At 52.0% G+C, this 23,288-nt stretch overlaps 1 protein-coding gene across 1 annotated transcript; it reads right to left on the bottom strand.

The window, feature by feature from the left end:
- Nucleotides 1-41: 41 nt before the first annotated feature.
- LOC135815562 (tyrosine-protein kinase Mer-like) lies at nt 42-23,285 on the bottom strand. Its single transcript, XM_065328877.1, has 10 exons — nt 22,491-23,285; nt 11,839-11,906; nt 11,277-11,492; nt 10,639-10,722; nt 9,947-10,179; nt 9,480-9,592; nt 8,418-8,583; nt 7,697-7,836; nt 6,890-6,989; nt 42-923 (listed from the first exon to the last, which is right to left on the bottom strand). The coding sequence occupies exons 1-10, from the start codon at nt 22,778-22,780 to the stop codon at nt 759-761; spliced, it is 1,575 nt and encodes a 524-aa protein (XP_065184949.1). The 5' UTR covers nt 22,781-23,285; the 3' UTR covers nt 42-758.
- Between the last annotated feature and the right edge of the window lie 3 nt (nt 23,286-23,288).

Below are 23,288 nucleotides of genomic sequence, written 5' to 3'. Positions count from 1 at the left end.
CACCACACAAAACAACAACAGCAACAGCATACTTGCCGAGTGGAAAAATGTGGCTGTTGATGGCTGCATGCCACACAGTAGCATGCTGCTACAGTAACCGATACAGGGGTGACTGAGGGCATTACTATTGAAACCGGTTTTCAAACCAGGGAGTAGTAGTTAGCGCTCCCTGGTTTGAACCTACAGAAAAACGATCCTTATCTGCAATGGCATGCTATCTGGTGGTAATAATTACTTACTTCAAGTATGACATGGTGTGGCTGGCTAGATTAATAGGTATGGCAAGTCATCATTACATTGCATGGACACAACAAGGCAGTGCTTACCCTGTCTGCTGCCATGGTTACAGTTGTGAGCTGCTTTTGTTCCTTTCCTGGCTTACTATCATTTTCATCAGCACACTTTTCGGAGCATCATCAACACCGGAGTAGCATACTCTAAAATTAATGCAACTGGGCGATTGACATGTACTGGATGCATTTACGCTACATGCAATGGGTAGTTACATGCACTGCAGTGTAGGTCCATATAATTATTATATGTGCGAGTATTTACAGTGGAGACTTCTAAAGCCGTGCCTTCTCGACAAGAGTAGGCCCACGCAGCTCGAGAACTGGTGGTTGACCATGACCAGGGGGACTACAAAGAAAATGAAAATGGGAAGTTGGCTATGACTTGTTTTGCCCTGTGACATTGAGCATTAGTAGCTACATGCACGTCCCTAATAAAGACAGTTACTTCTGGCTTACACTGTACGTTCAAGACATTATGGATTCTGCTCCCGACGGTTCAGTCCAGAAACCTATGTTGTCCAGGCCGTCCTCAATCGAGTCCCAGATGTCGGCGGTGATGCGTACATGCAGTGCCGTAGTTGTCTTGAATTCCTCCCACGTGTCTTCCGTTGCCAGGTCACCAAGTTCCTCCTGCAATGCAACACACACACAAAGGTGTATGCCAGCCAAGCTACTCATACATTGTATTAATTGACGATTATACAAGGAACTCTGTTCTGATGTATAATCATAATTGCATGAAGAGGTGAAGCGAAATGTAACACTGTAGTGGCCCTACATTTTTACTGCATAAATAACCAGTTTTCAAAGCTTTTTTTTTTTTTTTTTTCTTTCGTTCCTACACCATAACACGCATGCTCGGCCAGTCCTTCCTCGGCCTTGTTTGAACGCGTCAATGGCCAAGATAAAGCCCATGGGCACTCCCCGGTGCATAAGTAAATGGGATGGGCGGGGAGGGACTACAGTGTTACATTTCGCTTCACCTCTTCATGCAATTATGATTATACATCAGAACAGAGTTCCTTGTATAATCGTCAATTGCACATCAGAGGCTCCGCTCCATGTAACACTGTAGATTTCAACGCTCAAATCAGAGGTGAAGCGAACACCACAAGACCGGAGAGAGGGACCAACGCAGGCCATGAAAACCCCCAACCGGGCATGCAGCACACCATGCACACCACCAAATCAGTAAGGAACAGGGTAAACCGGTGCCACGGAAACTTGCCGCAGAAAGTGACAAAAGGCCTGTCCAGAACAAGGACACAGGCGTAATGGCAAAAGGAAGAATAAATGAGGAAAGCCGTGTACTATACACATGCACAGATAGAACGGCATTGAGAAAGCCAGGCACAGACAGCAATCGGATTACTGAGGTAGACACAAAGTCACAGACTCAGAACCTGGCCAGGCCAACATTGGTAGCGCTACGGCGCAAGCACGGAGCGGCAGAACTGCTGATGTGCCGATGGGGAAGAGCCGCTGGTCTCACCCTCCCACGGCTTGAAATAGAAGCGCTGGAACACGGATGCGCAGCTCCAGTCAGCACATTTCATGATGTCCACTGTCGACATACCTTTACGCTTCGCAGCAGACGTAGAAGCGGCACGAGTGGAATGGGCACCAAACAATGATGTGTCCACACCAGCCTTGGACATAACCTGCTTGATCCAACGAGCAATCGTTGCAGAGGTGACAGGGTGGTGCGGACGCTTCGTGCTGAGGAACAGATGTGCAGAAGATGCCTGCCGCAGGTCGGCGGTCCGACGCAAGTACTCCCTGGAGCACTCCACAACACAGAGTGCAGGAGTCACAGGAAAGGCAGCAAAGGTGACAGGTCGGGCTGGTTCCGAACCAGGGCGATGCTGCTTAGGGGGTGTGAGATAGTCAAACACCACGCCCTCGGCAGAGAAACGATGAGAGTTGAGGCTTAGCCGGTGGAGGTCCGAAGAGCGCCGAGCAGCAGTCAAGGCCATCAGAATGGCCAACTTGCCAGACAAGACAGGGAGAGACAGGTCCGTGTTGGCAGGCAGTTTAGAGAGCCAAGAAGTGACAATACCCACATCCCAAGTATGTGAGTACCGCGGCTGCGGCGGACGCTCTAGGCAGATACCACGGAGCAAACGCACCACCAACGGGTGCTGGCCAATGGGTGCACCATCCAGCTCAGGCAGGGTAGCAGACATCGCTGACCGATAGACATTCAGGGTACTGTAGCTGCGGCCGTCCTCAAAGGAATCGGCCAGGAACTGGAGCACCATAGCTAAAGATGGGCGAACGGGATCCACTGACCGTTGACTGCACCAGCCCAGCCACTGCTCCCATGCCGATGCGTAAGCGGCATTGGTTGATGACCGCCAAGAGGAGGAGAGGAGTCGCACGACCTGTGGAGAAAGTCCTGCTGCATTGAAGCGCTGCTGGAGATAGGCCATGCGGCGAGGCGCAGGTGGCGGGATAGTACCAGTGGGTGTGGATGGCCCGAGGGTGAGAGTAGCAGGCAGTCGAATGTGGGCAGAAGCATGGGGAAATCGACCAACAGCTGCAGCAAAGTCGCGTACCATGGCTGCGTATCCCATACTGGTGCGACCAGTATCATCCGGCAAGTATGGAGTGAGGCCACACGATGAAGCACCCTGTCCAGTAGGCAGAATGGTGGGAAGGCATACACCGCGTCCTGATGAGGGAGACTCCAATTCTGAGAGAACGCATCTAGAGCGAGAGCCTCCGGATCCGGCCTCCAAGCATAGAAGGCGGGAAGTTGCGTGTTCAGTCGAGATGCGAACAGATCTAGCACCAAGGTCCAAGGAGCTGCCCTCTGAATCCTGCGAAACAGAGCAGGGTCCAGGCGCCAGTCGCCGGACTCGGAGAGGGAGCCCCGAGAAGGATGGTCCGCTGGGTTCTCCTCGCTCGGCACATATTCCGCCTGGAGGCGGATATCGTGTTGGACCGCCCATCTCCAGAGGTCGCAAGCGATCTGGGACAGGAGACGGGAATGCGTGCCGCCTAAGCGGTTGATGTAGCTGACGGCTGTCGTGTTGTCGATCAACAACTTGATGTGCAGAGGACGGTACGAGGCCCGGTGATGAAAGGCTTTCACCGCGAATGAGGCAGCGATCAATTCCAGAGCATTGATGTGGAGATTGGCCTCGGTAGGGGACCATTGACCCCCAGTACTCGTTGTGCCGCACACCGCTCCCCAGCCGAGCAGGGACGCATCGGAGAATATGGTGAGCTGAGCGGGAGGTTTGAGAATCGAGCGACCGTTCCAAGTTTCTAGATCTGCTGCCCACCACGTCAGCTCCGTCCTGGCTTCCGGCGTCAGGCGTACCGTGGCAAGGTAGCTCTGATGGCGACGAAGGGCTGCAATCTTCAACTGCTGAAGGTGGCGGAATTGCAGTGGAGCCAGAAACATGCCTGGGGAGCACGCAACCATCCTGCCCAGGAGTGAGGCCAATGCGCGGATGGACAGGTAGGGCTGGGACAGGGCTCAGTGGCACTCCTGCTGGAGTTTCCGCGCCTTGTCGATCGGCACAGACATCGTCATGGCCACAGAGTTCAACTGAAATCCTAGGAACTCGAGCTGTTGCGTAGGCTCGGGAATGGACTTCTTCCGATTGATTACGAAACCCAGAGATTCTAGGAGTTGAATGGCCTGCTGCGTCTGCAGCACGGCGGCCGGCCGTGACTCGGCAATCAGGAGAAGGTCGTCGAGATACAGGATGAGACGAATGCCCTGACGACGAAGAACACTGATCGGGACCTTCATCAGCTTCGTGAATACCCGGGGGGCGCTGGACAGGCCGAACGGTAGGCACTGAAACTCGTAGAGTTGGCCCTCCCAACTGAAGCGCAGGAGCCGGCGGTGTTGGGGATGGATCGGCACGGTGAAGTACGCGTCCTTGAGGTCTAGCTTTGTGAGCCAATTGCCCTCTCGGACGGATAGGGGAACAAGGTGGAGACCCTCCATCTGGAAGTACTCGCACCGCACGTGCTCGTTCAGGTGGCGGAGGTCGATGACTGGACGTTCGGCGGTGGTACCCTTCTTGGGTACGGTGAATAACCGGCTCACGAACTGGCCGGGAGATGGGCTCACCGGTCGAATTGCACCCTTGGATAGGAGATCCTCTATCTGCTGGTGGACGATGGCGCATTTTTCGGGAGGGAACCACATCTCTGTCGGAGCGGACCGCTGGCAAGGAACGGTGTGGAGGTCTAAGCAGTACCCTGAGACGGTCTTCAACACCCACGCATCCTGCGTTAGGTCTCGCCAGGCTGCCGCAAAATGCTCCAATCGGCCCGCTACCTGGGGGGTAGGGGCTTCCGTGAGGCAGCCAGGCACGGGGGAGGTCGTCAACGACCTCGAGGGCGCCCGCGAAAGGGCTGGCCCCGGCCGTTTTTTGCTGGCTGGCGGAAATGCTCCTCAGGCCGGCGGGTGACATGACCCCGTCCTGCCCTGTCGTAAGGGCGGAACCGCCCTGGATCTGACCGGTACACGGTACGACCAGAAAAACGGTCAGGACGGGCAGGCTGCGACCGGTCCTGTGCGGTCCCCGGGCGCCGCCCAGAAGGCCGTGGCTGGAATACGTCCATTTCCTGGCACTTCCGTTTATACTCCCGGGAAAATCCATCACCGAAGAGGAGATCACCGGAAGGACGCAAGCCCTGCAGCAGGCTCTTCGGGCATCTCTTTGGCAGCGCTGCCATGAGGCGCTGACGGCGTGTCTCCGACAATACATTCGAGGCGTCGCCCGTCATGACGATCGCCATCTGGACCAGCTCGGTCAGTTCATGGACCGGCCGGCCCTGCTCAATAGCAGCCCAGAGCGCGGCCAGGGGACGGAAAACGTCCGTAACCTTTTGTTGGATGTTGGCCAGCATTCTATCCGCTCTCTTGGCATTGGCCAGGCCCTGGACATCCGACAAGAACGGGTCCACGCGTGGACATCGCGTTTCCTCCACGTCCGGTCGGGGACACAGTTTCCGCACCCGTCGACGCTCAGCGAAGGACAGGGAACCACGGCAGTGCTCCCGTAGGTACGAGGCCATGTGCGAGGGGGGAGACCATACAGAGTCGTCCATTAACCCCTTAGGATCGAAGCCCGCGCCGCTACCACGGCGATGCTCTTGGGCAGCCGAGTCGTCGGATGACGGACATGTGCCACTAGGACTGTCGGAGTCACTATCGTCAGATTCTGATGTACCAGAGCTAGAACTAGTGCCAGAACTATCTCGGTGCCTGGTGAAACGGTGCGACTTGCGCCGTCTGGGTGACCCATGGCCATGTCGTCCCCGGGCACTCAGGCGGGACTCGTGCGTAGCACCCGAGCGTGACCCTGACCGACATCTGTCCGCAGATTGAGATCTAGATCTAGATCTACGTGTACGTGTAGCACCAGCCGATCTATGGCGAGTACGTGTACGTCGTTCACATGAAGCAGAACGATAACGAGGGGGAGATCGATTAGATCGTGAGTGGAGTGGAGATCTGTCCCGTGAGCATGATCTAGATCTATCTGTACGTAAATCACGTGACCCAGATACGTCAGTGACGTCACCCCTAATATGGCCCCGGCCGCCATTGCTGGAATGGCGGTCCGTGGAAAAACCGAGGCTTGCCGAACGACGTTCGGCCAATGAGACAAAACGAAAAGGCTCCCCGCCGTCTACCCGAGAGTCATCCTGGTTCCCTTCCCTGTTGGAAGAGTTCCGAGCCTCCTCCATTTCTTGACCGCCAGAGGCTGCGGTGGTGCCACGACCAGTTTCTAATCCGCCCGTGGGTGCGGAATTTGAGGAAATTTGTATACCGTTCCCCGAAACGGTGTCTCCTATTTGTTTTCCGCGGGAGTGGGCGGATGCCGCGATGGCAGATTGTACCTCTGGCTGCGCCAGGGTATGCAGCAAATCCAAAACAGCGTCCATCGTGGAGATATTTTGGAAAAACTCGAAGAGGCATGCAATGCAAACTACGCAGAAAATGCAGTAAAAACAAGGCCGAGGAAGGACTGGCCGAGCATGCGTGTTATGGTGTAGGAACGAAAGAAAAAAAAAAAAAAAAAAGCTTTGAAAACTGGTTATTTATGCAGTAAAAATGTAGGGCCACTACAGTGTTACATGGAGCGGAGCCTCTGATGTGCAATCAACATGCACAATGGCGATTGTAATGATTCTACTTCAAGAAGTAGAACAATATTCCAGCCAATTATTACACAGAGCTACTAATCCTCGTGCTAGCCAATTTATTTGCCATCCAACTTACCAGCTCCAATCAATGTCTTCCGCCACTAGATAATGGATAGCAGAAGACTGGTCAAGAGAAAATCTCTCATGCAGCGGTATGCAGCGGTGTGCATGCAGCACGGGCATGCAGAGAAAGCTGTATCATCCGGCTGCACTTAGAGTAAGTCACTTGTGTATCACGGTGTGCTATTCACACACCCAATGCATGCACTTCTACTGCGTTCACAGCATGCCTAATAGCTCTGTGTGACAATACTTCAGTGTCGAGTCTCGACACAGCACAAACCCAGACCCTATCGTGCATGCTACTGTCGGAAAACGCGACTGAAGTAAAACGTGCGACATTGTAATTTACTCACGCGTAGTGCGATGTTCATTGACCACAGAGTTGTGGAGATGCTTTCAAATGTTGGTCTCTGTTCTGCATCAACACTCCAGCACTGAGTCAACAAATCATACCTGCAGTGGAGAACAGACCAAGCAACACACAGACTTTCCATTGAACTATACAAGTACCGAGGGCAGATTTAGCTTCAGGGCAATCCTACAGGCCATCACTCTCTCTCATTGTGTCGATGGGTATGGTAGGATTTCAGGCATGTTTGAACTCCAGGCCAGCTTTCTGCCTCAAAACTGCCATTTCCATGGCTCTGTGGCCATGCAGCAGCACCGCGGCATAGCGACATTTCATCTCAGATGCTGTGCTATGACCACCCGTTACAGGACACCTTTCGCTCATAAAAGCCAGTGTCTAGGCTGCACAGTGATAACAAAATGAATTCGACGAAAGGCACGTCCACGCAGAGAGTAGTGGCCAATGTGGACTAGTTGTAACCAAAGAGCCTGCTTCAAGTGAATGATAGAATACTAAGAGTACTATGGATAACCATTATGCCACGGTTAGCCCATTATTACCCCGTAACACATTGGAGATTGTCCACATCCGCACCCGCCACACGTTGATCTACTGAAGTGCCAGTGAAATGCATAGATTACCAAGACACCGTCCATCTGCACAAACTATAAACCAGCACCTGGCAGTCACACACAAATACTTCGACGTAGTAAAGCTGGCATATGCATGTGGGTGTATTTCTCTATCAACGTTCTGCTACCGTCAAACCAAGATCCTGGTTTGACGGTGCGCATGACATGCATGTACTTACATTCCAGCAGGCAGGGGCTTGACGGGCTGAAGGCGACCTTTGCCGTGCGCTACAAAGTTCGTAATCTGGACATTCTCCACAGCTGCAAATGGTGAGCGTCCCAGCGCAAAGATTTCCCAGGCAGTCACGCCAAATGCCCACTGCATGGAGGCAGCATTCAGACGATAAAAATTACCATGAGGAAGTGCCAGTATGCAGCATCCGATTTGAAAGTCCATGTATACATAGCAGCCCGTGAAACAGTGGGCATTTCCAGGCAGGCCTGGTGAGACCGCACTGGAACAACTGATCAGTAGCAGCAGGAGTACTCTTATGTACTCTTGGTAGCAGTCCCTAGTGTAACCCCCATTTGGACAGAGTCCATAAAAAGAAGCTTGAAAAATTGAAAACCGGTGGATAAGCGAACACCTACTTCACAGCATACATGCCAGCAATACAGACGTTCACTGCAGTAAAGCAGGGATACACACAGGTGGACAGTACATGTGATAGACATCTGTTTCCTTTCTCGACTGGTTTCACATCTTTGTCATGTGGCTAAATTAGTGTAGAAACTAGAAAGTCATGGCGTGTAGACATTAGGACCAACATGGTTGCTCTGTACGTATGGTCATGTGATAAATGTGCAACAGCTCTATAGCCATGCATCTCCAGTCAAAAGGGATGGAAAATGGAGGAGGATGTGTATGTGTGTGTGGGGGGGGGGGCATCTAGCACTTACCACATCACTCTTAGATGTGAAGTGTCGGGAACCGAGCAGCAATTCCGGTGCCATCCACTTGATAGGCACAGATAGTGTTGGCGACACGGAATAGTAGTCACGTGGATAGACGGTCTTTGAGATTCCCAGGTCTCCAATCACAATGCATGGTACTTCATTCATGATTCTGTGAAGTGTGCATAAATGAACATGTAGGTAAGGTAACCTAAAGGTGAGGGAGAGAGAGAGAGAGAGAGAGAGAGAGAGAGAGAGAGAGAGAGAGAGAGAGAGAGAGAGAGAGAGGGAGGGAGGGAGGGAGGGAGGGAGGGAGAGAGGGAGGGAGGGAGGGAGGGAGAGAGGGAGGGAGGGAGGGAGGGAGGGAGGGAGGGAGGGAGGGGAGGGAGGGAGAGAAAGAGGGGGAAGGAGAGAGTGAGGGGAGGGAGAGGGAGAGGGAGGGAGAGAGGGAGCAAGAGCGGGAGGGAGGGAGGGAGGAAGGGAGAGAAGGAGAGGGAGAGGGAGAGGGAGAGAGTTCGAGCACAGACTAGTGTTTTGTGTGTGTGTGTGTGTGTGTGTGTGTGTGTATATGTGTGTGTGTGTGTGTGTGTGTGTGTGTGTGTGTGTGTATGTGTGTGTGTGTATGTGGGTCTTAACTTTTAAAATGCCTTGTACATGTCCAGTGAGTTCTTCTTTTAATATGAGGTGTGGCGGCATGTCGGAATTGTGTGTACAGCAACACTGCTGTGCAGTCCGCGGTTGCTCAGTGGAATAGTACTCCATTCAGAATAGAATACAGACGATCAAATCCAGCCAACACAAGCCTTACTGCACAAGAACAACACCGGTAATGGCCACACATGCTGGTGCTTGGATTGAAAGTTTGCGTCAGGTGAAACTGAGTTTTGACCCCACGAATATGAAAGCAACAAGCGCTATACGCCCCTACCACTGCATATACAGAGTTCTGCTCTGGAGCCGCTGAGTCCGCTAGAGTCACTTAGAGTCACTGCTGTGTATTCAGGGGGGGGGGGGGGGGGCATGGAAGCTCTCTGTATTGGACAAACTGATCGTGTTTTTGAGACCTACAGGCAGTTCCTGGATGCCAGGTCGCCGTGAACCAAGCCTTTCGTCTCCAGGTAGGACATGCCACTCGCTATCTGCTCCACTATCTCCAACAAGGATAGTGCTTGCACACGTCGCTGCAGAGCATGAAGAGAATATGAGAAACGGAAACCGCAATGAGGAACTGGCATAACGCATCATATATGAAGTATTGAAATCAAACATGGGCGCACAATTGGATGGTAGCGAGTACAGCTCGGGCCCATCAGTCCTGCACATGCTGAGAGTAATACAGTCACCAGTCCTGGTGATGTCCTAGATAGGACATCACGGAACCCAGCATGCCCCAGCATACATACTATGCTGTTCCCATAGTAATCGTGACACGTGACTCAAAACTTTGTGTCGCGTCCGAGGAAGATGAACATGTCTTGCTTCCAGGCTGATGACTACAAATGTAATGTCCAATGGTTGTTGGTAAGACCACTTACTGGTCTCTCTTCAGTTGCGTCCTTCGGCTCAAACAGGTCATTGAGTGCCACGCGTGCAGCATTTCTCAGATACGCTTTCAGATCACCGTAGGCTGGAATGCAGGTGACCAGCCAGACATCGGTTCTGACGTCCAAGCACACTGCCTCCAGCTGCAGTACATTCGGGTGTGTCAGGGTGCTGAGAAGCAGCGCCTCTTTGAGCAGGTGCTCGCGCTTGGCAACATTGCCTTGTTCTGTAAGTTAACAATGCCAGAGCAATTACCGGTACAACTTACACTGAGTATGTATGCGAGCACAAACATGTACAAGCAGACCGACACACAGACAAACACACAGACAAACACACAGACAAACACACAGACAAACACACAGACAAACACACAGACAAACACACAGACAAACACACAGATGTACCAAAATATGTACATGCAGGCAGGTACCCAGGCACAACACAATGAAGTTCTACAGTCCGACTACTACTCAAGTACAAGTAAGATGTCACATTGAGATACATGTTGGTAGTACAGCACGGTACCAAAAAGACAGTGAAAATATAGTAGGGCCCCAACCATATAGCCTTATAGGCACTCAAACATATCCCCATTTCATTGTCGGCACTGAAATTATACGCTCCACGTGTACTTAGAAGTACATCACGTGTTCACAGTGCCCAGTATTGCACGTGAACATACGTATTAGGCTCTTGACGAGGACTTTCTTGATCGGCTCGCGGTGCTCATTCAGCAGCTGAGCACCCTGGACAATTTCCTGCTGGCCTGTGACAACCCATAACATAGACAGGTGGACAGTTCAATAGCATACCTATGCACTGAAATGCCAGCCCTGCTATTCACATGCAGACACGTGTACATGATTGTAGGGATGCTGGCGTTGCTGTCCGCTGTGTACCCTGCTGCCCAGGTGCACATCCAGCGATGCACGCCGCAGTGTGGATGTGTGGCGCCCATGAAAGGAATTTGCGGCTACATTTACGCCGCATTAAAGGGATACAAGAACCGTGAAACCAACCAGAGTGGCGGTGGTGGTGATGTGGCAGAGAAAAACAGATACACAGTACCACCAGTGCAGTTTAGTCTACCATGACACTGTCACTGAGTGAGCTCACTCACTGTGTTGAGATGAAACCATCCTGTGTAGATGTCTACACTGAGTGGTCTTTCCGCACAGGTCTCAATGTACAGGCATGAAGTCGAGTCTGATTGAGGCAGGCAGCCTCAAAACCGTAAAGTCAAAAGGCACATGGTTTCAAATGCTACAATTGCTACACACCCAGGCACCCTATGATTGCATTACTGATGTCCTCACTGACCATACACCAACGGATCTTGCAGAATGAGGCGGTCACGCGGCACGGCGTACTTCTCCAGCGCCATGAACAGGCTGTCCAAGCGCAGGCGTAGCCGCACGTCGTCCTCGTTGCACGTCGGCATCTGTCGGCATGACGACGAGACCAGGCCAGTGCTGCGCGTCACGTCGCCACGCCGATCAATACCGAGCAGCGTCTGAATGCACTCCGGGGAGAAGGCTGGGACAACAACAGTAGGTGACCAGACAGACTACAACATTACACGTGAACTCTTCATGGCCATTCAGGACACCGTGTACAGCATGGAGAGAGAGAGAGAGAGAGAGAGAGAGAGAGAGAGAGAGAGAGAGAGAGAGAGAGAGAGAGAGAGAGAGAGAGAGAGAGAGAGAGAGAGAGAGAGGGCACGGTGTGGTATCCTATTATACGACTCACAATCATGTGTTCTGAACAACAAGAACTGAAGTGTCAACCAAGATAGGTACTGCAAATGATATATAATAATTATGTATCATTTGCAGTACCTATCTTGGTTGACACGTATATAATTTATAGTTAATAGACTTACAGCTGTCGTTATTTGCTATAGTCTCAGCAACCACCGGCGGTAGTGCTTTCGCTGCTCCTCCGTCTTCACTGTGCATCACACGCGCGCATATGCACACACACACACACACACACACACACACACACACACACACACACACACACACACACACCACACACACACCACACACACACACACACACACACACACACACACACACACACACAACACACACAACACACACACACACACACACACATACACACACACACATGTACCATGTACCATGTATACGCCCGTCGCAAGAGAAGCACGCAAATCTGCAAATGCACTGGATGTGCACCCACAGATTTCCTCTTATAGCAACGATAGCGAACAAGATCTGAATGAGACAGATCAAGACTTGCGCCAGATAACTGTATAATCCACACATACACACACACCTTGAACTTCCGACTACTTGTGCAGTGAGTGCGCAACAACAACTCCGCAGTAGCTTGCAAGGCCACTGGCGGAGGTCACCACAGCCCTGCCCTGGTCTAACCACACGGACAGGGCTGTGTTACGTGACACAAATGACTTGAGGTCAGAGCACTCAAAAATGCAACCAACCTCTACTGTACCAAGCACACACACACACACACACACACACACACACACACACACACACACACACACACACACACACACACACACACACACACACACACACACACATCCAGGACCGCCGGAACCGGTCCGGTTGGTCAGGTTATCACAGGACCAACAATTTAGCCACCAACACCTGTTTACTACTGTGGAGGTCATGTGACGATGTGTACCCACCATATCATACACACAGTATGAAAGGCAATGAAACTACCGGACCAATCACACACTGCTTCCAGTGGTCCTGACATCACCATGGTTTATTTATTTATTTCTGCACCTCGTGGCATGTCAAGACAGCCAATTAAATTGAGGAGAGGGTGAGACCAACCACGGAAGAAGAGAAAAAAAGAAAATGAAGAGCATGTACACAAAGTGGGAAGGGATTAGCAACTTACAAAGCAATGGGATGCTCAGCGAGCTATGCAGCGGAAGTGGGGACTGTGACTTTGTTCACTGGGAGATACTGAAGTGCTGTCTGACGAGGTGACTATGAAACTAGCTTCTTACATGCACATGGATCAGGATATCATACAGTAGTGTATTTTCCAGAATATAAGCCACACTGGACTCTGACTGGAGTATAAGCCGTACCCCCATTTTTTTGCCACAAAATACAGACATCTACCCTATTTATAACCATTAATTTGATCAGGAATAGACTCGGATGGAGAGCCAAGGATTAAAGGGGAAGTTAAGGCAAAAATTAAAATTTCACCAGTTGTAGTCTTCGGGGTGCTGAGTCGAATGGTCGTGGTCCGAGGAAGCTGAGACGCTCCCTTCCTACTTGAATCCCAATCGAACTCGCGCACTTCCACCGAAACTGGGTGACTGCGCCCTACGAGATGGGGATTTGTATGCAAAATGTCACTAAAAGCGCCATTTCAGTGGCGGATCTAGGGGAGGGCGCGGTGGGCGCGCGCCCTTCCCTCAAACAGTCAATTTTTTTTAGTGCATGCACATGGGCAGTTGCGCAAGTGTTTGCACATGCTGTGAGTGTGACAAGAAGTTTCTAGTGTCAGATAAGAAAGTTCTTCTGAACACGGAGTAGCTGTTCTCTTAGACTTTGGTTGACTTTTAGTTTTGAAATTAGTGTTCAGTTGACGAACCTGTATAGCTAAGTCGGTGAAGGGGATGGCGCACCGCCCGCCCTAGCGGCCAGGGAGCCAACAAACTCTCCACGGATTTTTCGCGAAGCGAACTTACGCTTCGTCAGCTGCTCAGTCGAGCGATCCGTCTTTGGAGGAGAATTCGGACCACCGCGAAGATCCTGAGATCGAGGTCTGCTCAGACTCTGATCTTCCCCAAATGGAATCCGAAGTAGATTCTGACGACGATGGTGGGGCTGTCAGTACGTAGTAGTGATGCGAGTCAGGAGCGTTTACCTGTTGAAACTATCGCAGATGACGATGTTGTGACTGTCACGAATGTGGCTGGTGGCACTGCTACGCAGCGAAGTTACTCGGATGCTGTTGATGCAGCTATTGGCGGTGCAGCTCTCAGCGATGCAGAAAAGCGCAACATACTTGGGAACCGGAAGCCTGATAAGCAGACGGTGTTGCCATCTAGGAATTATTCCGACAGCCGCCGAAAGACCGGTACTTCCACTCGCTCCCTGCTACTGAAGTGGTTTGAGTGGCTTGCCTATTCCGGAAAGGCTGGCGAGGAAGGCGTTTTTTGTGCGCCGTGCGTCCCGTTTCCTACAGTGCATCGACAAGGATCAACCCGAGGTGAATACCTCATCATCCATTCTTACTGCTGGACATGGCCATCCAAGTAATCGTATATTTTATTATTTTGCCATTGTTCTCGATCTCAGCATGTCTTGAGCTTTGAAGCACTATCTTTACACAGCCAGAGTCCTCAATGAAGTGGTTGAAAAAGTGGGAGTGAGTGCATGTGCTTGTGGTGATATTGTAGCACCTTTCCCTGCATGGGTCTTGGCACTCAGGCTGCTAGTGCTACTGTTCGCACCCTAGGCCCTGCACTGCTGTACCTCTGGCGCCTTGCACATAACACATTCACATGTCACCTTTCAAGCCGCCTTTGCAGCCAGCTTCCCTTTAAAAGCCATTGCGTTTTACTGATGATTCATTCTCATCTTTCGAAGAGTTGGTCTGCCTTGAGCAGGACACAACATGGCGCAGCGAAAGACACGAACCTCTGTCAAGGCCAAGGCTGAGGAAGCAGCAGCAATCAACGACGGGTTGACAGAGCGGATGCAGCCAGGAACTCAAGAAGAAGGAAGCCTGCTGCAGTCTATCGTCCAATCCCTCAGCCAGCAGCAGCAGATTCTGCTTAGGCTCACAATGGCGCAGTCAAGCCAGCCTGCCGGCAGCGGCCCGCCACCATCCACCTCAAGACAGCCAGAGGTAGGGCCGTGGGCCCGGAGAGCGGAAATACCCCACCTGCCCAGTCCAGACTCGATAGACCTAGCTGGTTTCCTCGAGTGGAAAGTCAAGTGGTCTGACTACATGTCGTTGACTGGGCTATGCAGAGACGCAGGTACAGTTACACAGCAAGCAGTTCTCCGTACAGCTCTCAATGATGGTTGGGTGCGGCTGTGGCAGGCGGGCGTAGTTCCCATAGCCGACGGCGATGATGAGCGGGTTGCCATCCAGAAGCTGGAAGCTTTCCTGAGAAAGCGAAGAAACCCGTTACTGGACCGCAAGGCCTTCCATGGCAGGAGCCAGAGACAAGGTGAGAGTATCAGCCAGTACTTCTCGGGTCTGTCTCAGCTGCATGATGCGTGCAGCTACCCAGATAGTCTGCAGTGCGGCAGATGTGGGTCACTGTGCGGCCATGAGGCCCAACTTCGGGAAACCCGGCTCCGCGACAGGCTCGTCTGTGGCCTAAGGGATCGAGCGATGCAACGACGGGTGCTCGAAGAAGAGAATGCCAGTGAGTTATCGCTCGATCGGGTCATGCAGATATGCTCTGCATACGAATCCTCTACCGATACGGAATCTGGCCTCGGTGAGCAGCTGCCCGACCTGGCGTTGGCGGCGGCAACGAAGTCCACTTACAAGCGTCAGCAGGCGCAGGCAAAGACGCTGAAGTCGGACGTAGGCACGTGCAGGTTTTGTGGGGAGACTCACCCCAAGGGCCAATGCAATGCCTATAACCAGACATGCCGCCTGTGCCTCAAGGTGGGTCACTTTGCTAGGGTTTGTCGACAGCGGACCTCGCCCTCACCAGGAACGACGTCTGTCGACTCGCTGTTTGTCAACCAGGCTGGTCCTTCTAGGAACAAGCTGGTGACGGTTGGCGTCGCGATCCAGGGAGGATCGTCATGCGCTATCGGGTGGCTGCCGGACACGGGCGCGGATGTGGACGCCATCAGTCTTACCGACCTGGATGGTATCGACCCAAGCCTCGGGATGAATTTAGTGCTGGACACAGCTGATGTCAAGGCAGCTAACGGTACAGCTTTGGATTCCATGGGCAAGCTCAAGGCTCAGTTGTCTTTGAGCGACACTACCGCCGTGTCGACCCTGCACGTATTCCGGCAGCTGAAGACACCTCTGCTCAGCAAGGACACGTGCATGAAGTTGCGGCTTCTCGAGGATGGATGGCCTCACTCCCGTCTAAGGGTACAAAGCGTGGCGAACATCTCCATCCCTCGGAAGCAAGCATCCGAAGTCGCAGACACGTCAGTAGGTACTGCATCGACGGCGGCTGAGGAAATCCGACGTACCTTGCTGGAAGAGTTTCCAGAAGTGTTCTGTGATACCCCGCTCAAGCCCATGAGCGGTGAGCCGATGCGCATCGAGCTCATCAATGGCGCGTCGCCATGCCGCCTGTATCGCGCTCGCTCCATCCCATTCAGGTGGCGGGACGCTGTGCAGAACCAGCTGTCCGACATGGTGGGCAAGGGCGTCATTGAGAAGGTGCCTGTCGGCGAAGCGTACACTTGGTGCCACCCACTGGTGGTGGTCCCTAAGAAGAATTCCAGTGAGCCGCGCATCACGGTGGACCTGACGGGTCTAAATAAATGGGTCAAGAGGCCGGCATACCCAACCCGAGTACCTCGGGAAGTCGTCGCGTCGATCCCAATGGGGATGCAGTACTTCACCACCCTAGATTCTCGCCATGGCTACTGGCAGGTACCCCTCGACGACGATAGCACCAGGCTCACAACGTTCATGACGCCATGGGGTGCCTACCGTTTCAAGCGGAACGTCATGGGCTTGGTGTCGGCAGGTGACGAACACAACCGGAGAGGAGACGAAGTGTTCGCCGGGTTTTCGAATCTTCAGAAAGTGGTAGAGGATGTCATCGTGTACGACACTGAGCTTGAGGCGCACACCCAGAGGGTTCGCAATGTGCTCAAGCTTTGCTCGGAGAACCAAATCACACTGAACCGCCGCAAATTCGTCTTTGCGGCACCCAGAGCATCGTACTGCGGATTCGTGGTGACGCCGGACGGCTACAGTCCTGATCGAAGCTTGGTGGAGGATCTACACAACTTTCCAATCCCTACCAACCGCACTGATATCCGATCCTTCTGTGGACTCGTGCAGCAGTTCGACGCGTTCACGCCGCGACTAGCGGAGCTTCTATCCCCGATCCGCTCTCTGCTCTCTCCAAAGAATGAGTTTATCTGGGAGGATCCGCAGCAGCAGGCATTTACAGCTATACTAGAGGAGCTGGTAAGCCCTCGAGTGTTGGCTACCTTCGACCCTGCACAGCCGCTTCGTCTCGAGACAGACGCCTCGCAGTCAAACGGTCTCGGCATGGCACTGTGGCAGCAGCAAGTGGACGGGCGGTGGCGTCTAGTGCAATGTGCTTCACGGCACGTCACTGAGACCGAGGCCAGGTACTCTGCAACGGAGATTGAACTGCTGGCGGTAGTCTGGGCAGTCCACAAGGCTAGACTGTTCCTGGCCGGTGCTGATTTCGAGCTGCTAGTCGATCACAAGCCGCTCATTCCTATCCTGAATGCTAAGACGCTGGATGAGTTGACGTCTCCACGAATCGTGCGACTACGGGAGAAGCTGACGCCTTTTCGGTTCGTGGCTCAGTGGAGACCGGGTGCCGATCACAAGGTCGCAGATTGCCTGTCGAGACACCCAGTAAGTGCACCAGACCCTGACGATGAAGCTGGTGAGGAAGAAATCGAGCACTGCTACTGTGTTCTCCGTCAGCTGTCGCAAGAGGACGAGGAAACAGGCCATACAGTCCTCCCCGACCTTGGCATTACGAAGGTGCGGGCGGAGGGCTCGACGGACCCGGAATACCTCAAGCTGCTGAACGCCGTAAAGAACGGCTTTCCGGTGGACAAGGCTGCTCTGGACCTCGATCTGCACCCGTACTGGCAGGTTCGGCATGACCTGTCGGTCGAGGACGGCATAGTGTTGTTGGGCCACCGTATTGTCGTTCCCAGAAGGTTACGCCAGACCACGCTGGAGCAACTTCACGCTTCTCATCAGGGACAGACCCGCACACTCCGCAGGGCCAGGCAAGCAGTGTACTGGCCCCAGATCTCCAATGACGTTAAGAACGTCGTCCAGACTTGCAGATCCTGCATCACGCTGCTCCCCTCCCAACCTTCTGAGCCGCTCCTCTCTGACAGTCGTCCGTCCAGACCGTTCGAAGATGCAGCGGCGGACCTCTTCTCCCTAGGCGGCTTTGAGTACCTGGTTCTCACCGACAAGTTTTCCGGCTGGCCATTTGTTGGGCGTTGTGGGAGGTCGGCTACCACGTCTGACGTCACCAAACATCTCGTTCAGTGGATGTCGGACGTTGGCGTTCCTACGCGCCTCACGACGGATGGTGGGCCGCAATTCAGATCTTCAGCATTCGCTTCGTTCTGCTCAGAGTGGAACATTTGCCACGACCCCAGCAGCCCGTACAATCCTCAGTCAAATGGCGCGGCTGAGGCGGCGGTCAAGGTCATGAAGCACTTATTAATGAAAATTGGCAAAGGTGACGCCTATAACAGCAGTGCCTTCAGAGAAGGGTTGCTGGAGTGGCGTAACACGCCTGGTGCAGGAGGAGCAAGCCCGGCCCAGCTGCTGTTTGGAAGGCCAACGAGGACCAAGGTTCCCACACTTCCTGCAAATCTGCAGCAGTACGCTGCCCACAGCCGCAGTGCTCCCCAGCAGGTCTCATCCCAGCTTGGCAAACCTCTGCCCCCTCTGCACGTAGGCGATAAGGTATGGATCCAGAACCAGTCTTCAAAACGCTGGGATATGGAAGGAACGGTCACAAAATGCACGAGAAGAGGACGGAGCTACACAGTGCAGACAGTGACGGGGTCCAGCTTCTGGCGGAACAGACGGTTCCTCCGGCCACGTGCATAGATTGACTGGGCATGCTTCTCTTGCTTTGTCCTTGTTGCTTGTGCGCTACGCTGTGATTTTCGAATTTCAGTTTCAGGATTTTCTTTGTGTTAGTGCTCCCAAGTCGCACTTAAGCCGAGGGGGCATGTGGTGATATTGTAGCACCTTTCCCTGCATGGGTCTTGGCACTCAGGCTGCTAGTGCTACTGTTCGCACCCTAGGCCCTGCACTGCTGTACCTCTGGCGCCTTGCACATAACACATTCACATGTCACCTTTCAAGCCGCCTTTGCAGCCAGCTTCCCTTTAAAAGCCATTGCGTTTTACTGATGATTCATTCTCATCTTTCGAAGAGTTGGTCTGCCTTGAGCAGGACACAACAGTGCTAAAAATAGTAATTCTACATAACCGCTAAGCCTATGACGTAAAATAGCCGCTATGTCGTAATGTGTACAAAATACAGGTGCCGCATAGGTTCCCTGTCATGAATATTACCCGCGCCCTCCCCTCAGCTGAACTCTGGATCCGCCGCTGCATTTCGTTCTTATAAAAGCACGGATGACCGCGATTGGCCCATATGTTGTAGTCTTTTGGACGCTGAGTCGACTGGTTTTGGTCCGAAAAGGCTGCGATGCAGCGTTCCGCCTTTATTCCCAATCGAACATGATTGAAGAAGCGGTCACGTGCTCCTGCGTACGCCAGTCACCTGGTCACCGTGCCTGCAGGGTACAACTTACTAGCCTGTTTGACCTTTTTTGGGTGCAGTCCTGTCACTCGAGTTGAACTCGAGTTGAACCTTGGTGTGAAAGTTGTCACCTGCTGGCGTGGTGACCAGGTGATTTGGGCACCCAGGAGCACGTGACCACTTGTTCAACCATGTTCGATTGGGAATAAAGGAGGAACGCTGCATCGCAGCCTTTTCGGACCAAAACCAGTCGACTCAGCGTCCAAAAGACTACAACATATGGGCCAATCGCGGTCATCCGTGCTTTTATAAGAACGAAATGGTGCTTTTAGTGACATTTTGCATACAAATCCCCATCTCGTAGGGCGCAGTCACCCAGTTTCGGTGGAAGTGCGCGAGTTCGATTGGGATTCAAGTAGGAAGGGAGCGTCTCAGCTTCCTCGGACCACGACCATTCGACTCAGCACCCCGAAGACTACAACTGGTGAAATTTTAATTTTTGCCTTAACTTCCCCTTTAAGTTATAGCGGAACTTGTAGTTCCCGGGTCCTTTTTGTCCTTCTATAACTTTTTTGGGTTGAATTTCGAGTGTTCAAAGTGCGGCTTCTACTCGGAAAATACGGTAATTAGTAATTACGGCTCTTCAGTCTTCACCCTGAATTATTTAGCCGCACATTCCAGTGGAGCACAGATGATAACGCATGCACTGGTATGTGCGGCCAGGTCTGGCCAGGGGCATGTCACTTGTGAACTCACAACCAGACTACATTACATCCTGCATCGTCGCACAAACATCTACGGGGGTAATGCATGATACTGTAATACATGTACAGTATGCGCCAACACTGTATGTATATACTACAACCTACTCTTAGGTTTATACGTGGAATATAAACTGAACACAAACCGAGGCGAAGCCGAGGTTTGTGTGATAGTTTATATTCCACGTATAAACCTAAGAGTAGGTTGTAGTATATTTATACCAGCCTTTATACAAACCTCCATTCAACTCTACCGACTTTTTTGTGAGCAGTATCAGCCATTAATCATTACCCTTGTCTTCTACCGAAGAGATAGCCATTCTTCATTACTTGTGGAAGACAGTAGACTAGGCTACTAGCACTGTACAGCGGTTATGCATGAGTCAACACTGACAACAGTATCGCTTTACCTAGTCACTAAGCCAGTGCAGAGCTTCCTCCAAAAAGTGAGAACTTTCGTGACATTCTTTAGGTGACGACGTTGGAGAACACAGTCAACTGCTTGTTTCCATGGTGAATTTAGGCGCGCAAATTTGGGCGCGCTTTTTGAAGTTATAAGCAACTTGGGCACCCCATATCTGCCACTTCCTCCAGTTTGGCAGTTGTGGTAACATTGATTTCACTATGGATCCAGATCAGTCTGAAGATCCACCCAAGAAAAGAGTTTTCGGAGCGTCAACGAAGGAGGACCAGCAAAAACTCATCTCTGACGCTGTTCCAAAGAGTACACACTCAGCAACCCAGTATTGGGTACGGCTCTTCACTGATTACTGCAAAGATCAAAAGGCTTCGACTACGAACTTCTCCTCAATCCCTATTCCGGAGCTTTCAGACCTAGTTGGCTCTTTCTACGTCGATGCGAAGACGCGCCATGGAACTCCTTTCTCAAAGAACAGTCTTCTGGCAGCAAGAAGTGCTATACAGCGTCATCTGTCTTCTATGCGAGAAATCAACATATTCAGCGATGAAGCCTTTGCAAGGACCAACAAACTATTGGATGGTGTACTAAAGGCATGCAAGCGCGCAGGCAACGAACCAGCTGTAAAGCACAAAGAACCACTGTCTGAAGACGATCTCGGAAAGCTGCGCACATATTTCGAGGATGTCGTCGAAACAACCGACGCGATCAAGCTGGCGTTCTACGTTTGGTACCAGCTAACTCTCCACTTCTGCCTCAGAGGTGGTGAAATGCAGTCAAAGCTAACGAAACGCGACCTCGTGTTTGAATCTATCGACGGACAAGACGTGCTCAGGCTTGGAACATCGTTTATGTCCAAGAATCACCAAGGGGGCTTGACAGGATCGGACTGGTCGTCAGCAGGAGTAATCAATGATCAAACGCAGCTGACAGCAATCAAGCGTTACCTTGACAAGCTTCACCCTGACCAAGATCGCTTGTTTCAGCGCGCTGTGAAACCTGGTAAGCTTCCTGCTGATATGTCATGTTGGTACACACGCTCACCGCTGTCGCACAATCTGTTAGCAGGAATGATGAAGAGATTGTCTGAGCTCGCTGATCTTTCCATGGCTTATACTAATCATTGTGTACGTGCCACTTGCATTACCAACATGAAGCGCAGTGGCATTGATGATAGGCGAATTTGCAGTGTGTCAGGCCATCGTAATGTTCAATCCTTATCTGCTTATGATCGCCCCACCACAAAAGATTCTTGCTCTATGGCTGCTGCTGTTGATCTTGGCTCTGTGAAAGCTGTTCCGCCTGCCACTTGCAAAGAGAATTTTCCACTGCACCCTTCATCCATAGCCACTTCTGTCCAGGCTAGCCCTGTTCAGAATAGTACTTCTACTGTGAGTTCATCTGCTTTGGCTCCCTATCTGAATGCTGCTGCTTCTACATTTCAGAACACATCTATTGTGTTCAACATTCATGCTGACCGTGCTAAGCAAGCTCGCAAAAAGCTAAAGAGAAAGCGCTCTACATCCGATTCTGCTGCCTAATCCTGCTGCTGACAGTGTTGTGGCCCTAAAAAAAGGCGTTTATATTCAAGTTTATATTCAGGTTTATATTGTGATTTCAGGTTTATATTCAGGTTTATATTGAAAATATAAACTTGAAATCTCTGTTGAAGTTGAATGAGAGTTTGTATAAAAGGGTGGTATAACAGTGTATAACATCAAGCAAGTGCTACAGCGCTGGCAACTGAAATCCGACCCCCTGAGCGGTGGGTTCACATTCTTTGCGGTGTGAGCGCACCGCCCAGGGGGTCGGATTTCAGTTGCCAGCACTGTAGTATAGTAATGTACAGACATTTTTAGAAAACGTCTGATTTCTAACCGGTGGTTCTGATGCGCCGTGGACTCCGTCGCCTCCTGTTTCCGTGCCGCAATGGATTTGTAGTAGGCGTCAAGCAAGCGGAACCACAGCATAGCCACCAAGATCACGCCAACAAGCAGCGAGACCAGGATTATGGCCGGCAACGCGATAATGTAGGTGTGCGGGTGCCAGTCGTCCACCGTCACAGTGCTGCTAATAGCAGCTCCGGTCACCGGACGATCATGCGTCATGCCCAACGGCAAAGATACAGGACCGCCGCGGGAGGATAAACGACCTACGCCAGAGTCCATTGCAACAAACCTGTCATGGTACTTCCACCGTCAGCTCTTTCCGATGAAAAGGTACAGGCTAAGGATGCTAAAACCGAGCACAGCGGAAGAACGAGATGCGGAGCAACCGTGATTCTGAAGTGTCCAGAAATGAAGGTGACTGGAAGTAGTCGAAGGTAGACTGGTTGTGCCGTGCTTCCTCCTTCCAGTGCTAGCAATGACTTCTTCTAGGAATGGATGTTCATTCCCGTCAACAGCTCCACCGATGCCAGCACTTGTGGCTCGCCACTGGCGCCACCTTGGCTTGAGGCAGTTGTCCACAACTTCGCCTGTGGGTTACCCTGTCAAGAGCCAAACGCCTGAAAAGGAACTGAGACCGACCAACTCGCGAAGCTGGCTGCTTTTGCCCAAAACTGGCCACTACATCTCCTTTGCTCCCAGCGTGTGTACATGACTTTGTACTTGGCAGTAGGACAGTTCGGCAATGAAGCAACAACCAGCTAGCATGCTAGCAGCTGAGTGAGTTTGT

This window comes from Sycon ciliatum, chromosome 4, assembly GCF_964019385.1.
Source record: "Sycon ciliatum chromosome 4, ocSycCili1.1, whole genome shotgun sequence".
NCBI classification, from domain to species: Eukaryota; Metazoa; Porifera; class Calcarea; order Leucosolenida; family Sycettidae; genus Sycon; species Sycon ciliatum.
The sequence above is the reverse complement of the archived record's forward strand: the minus strand, read 5'-3'. Positions and strand labels throughout refer to the sequence as shown.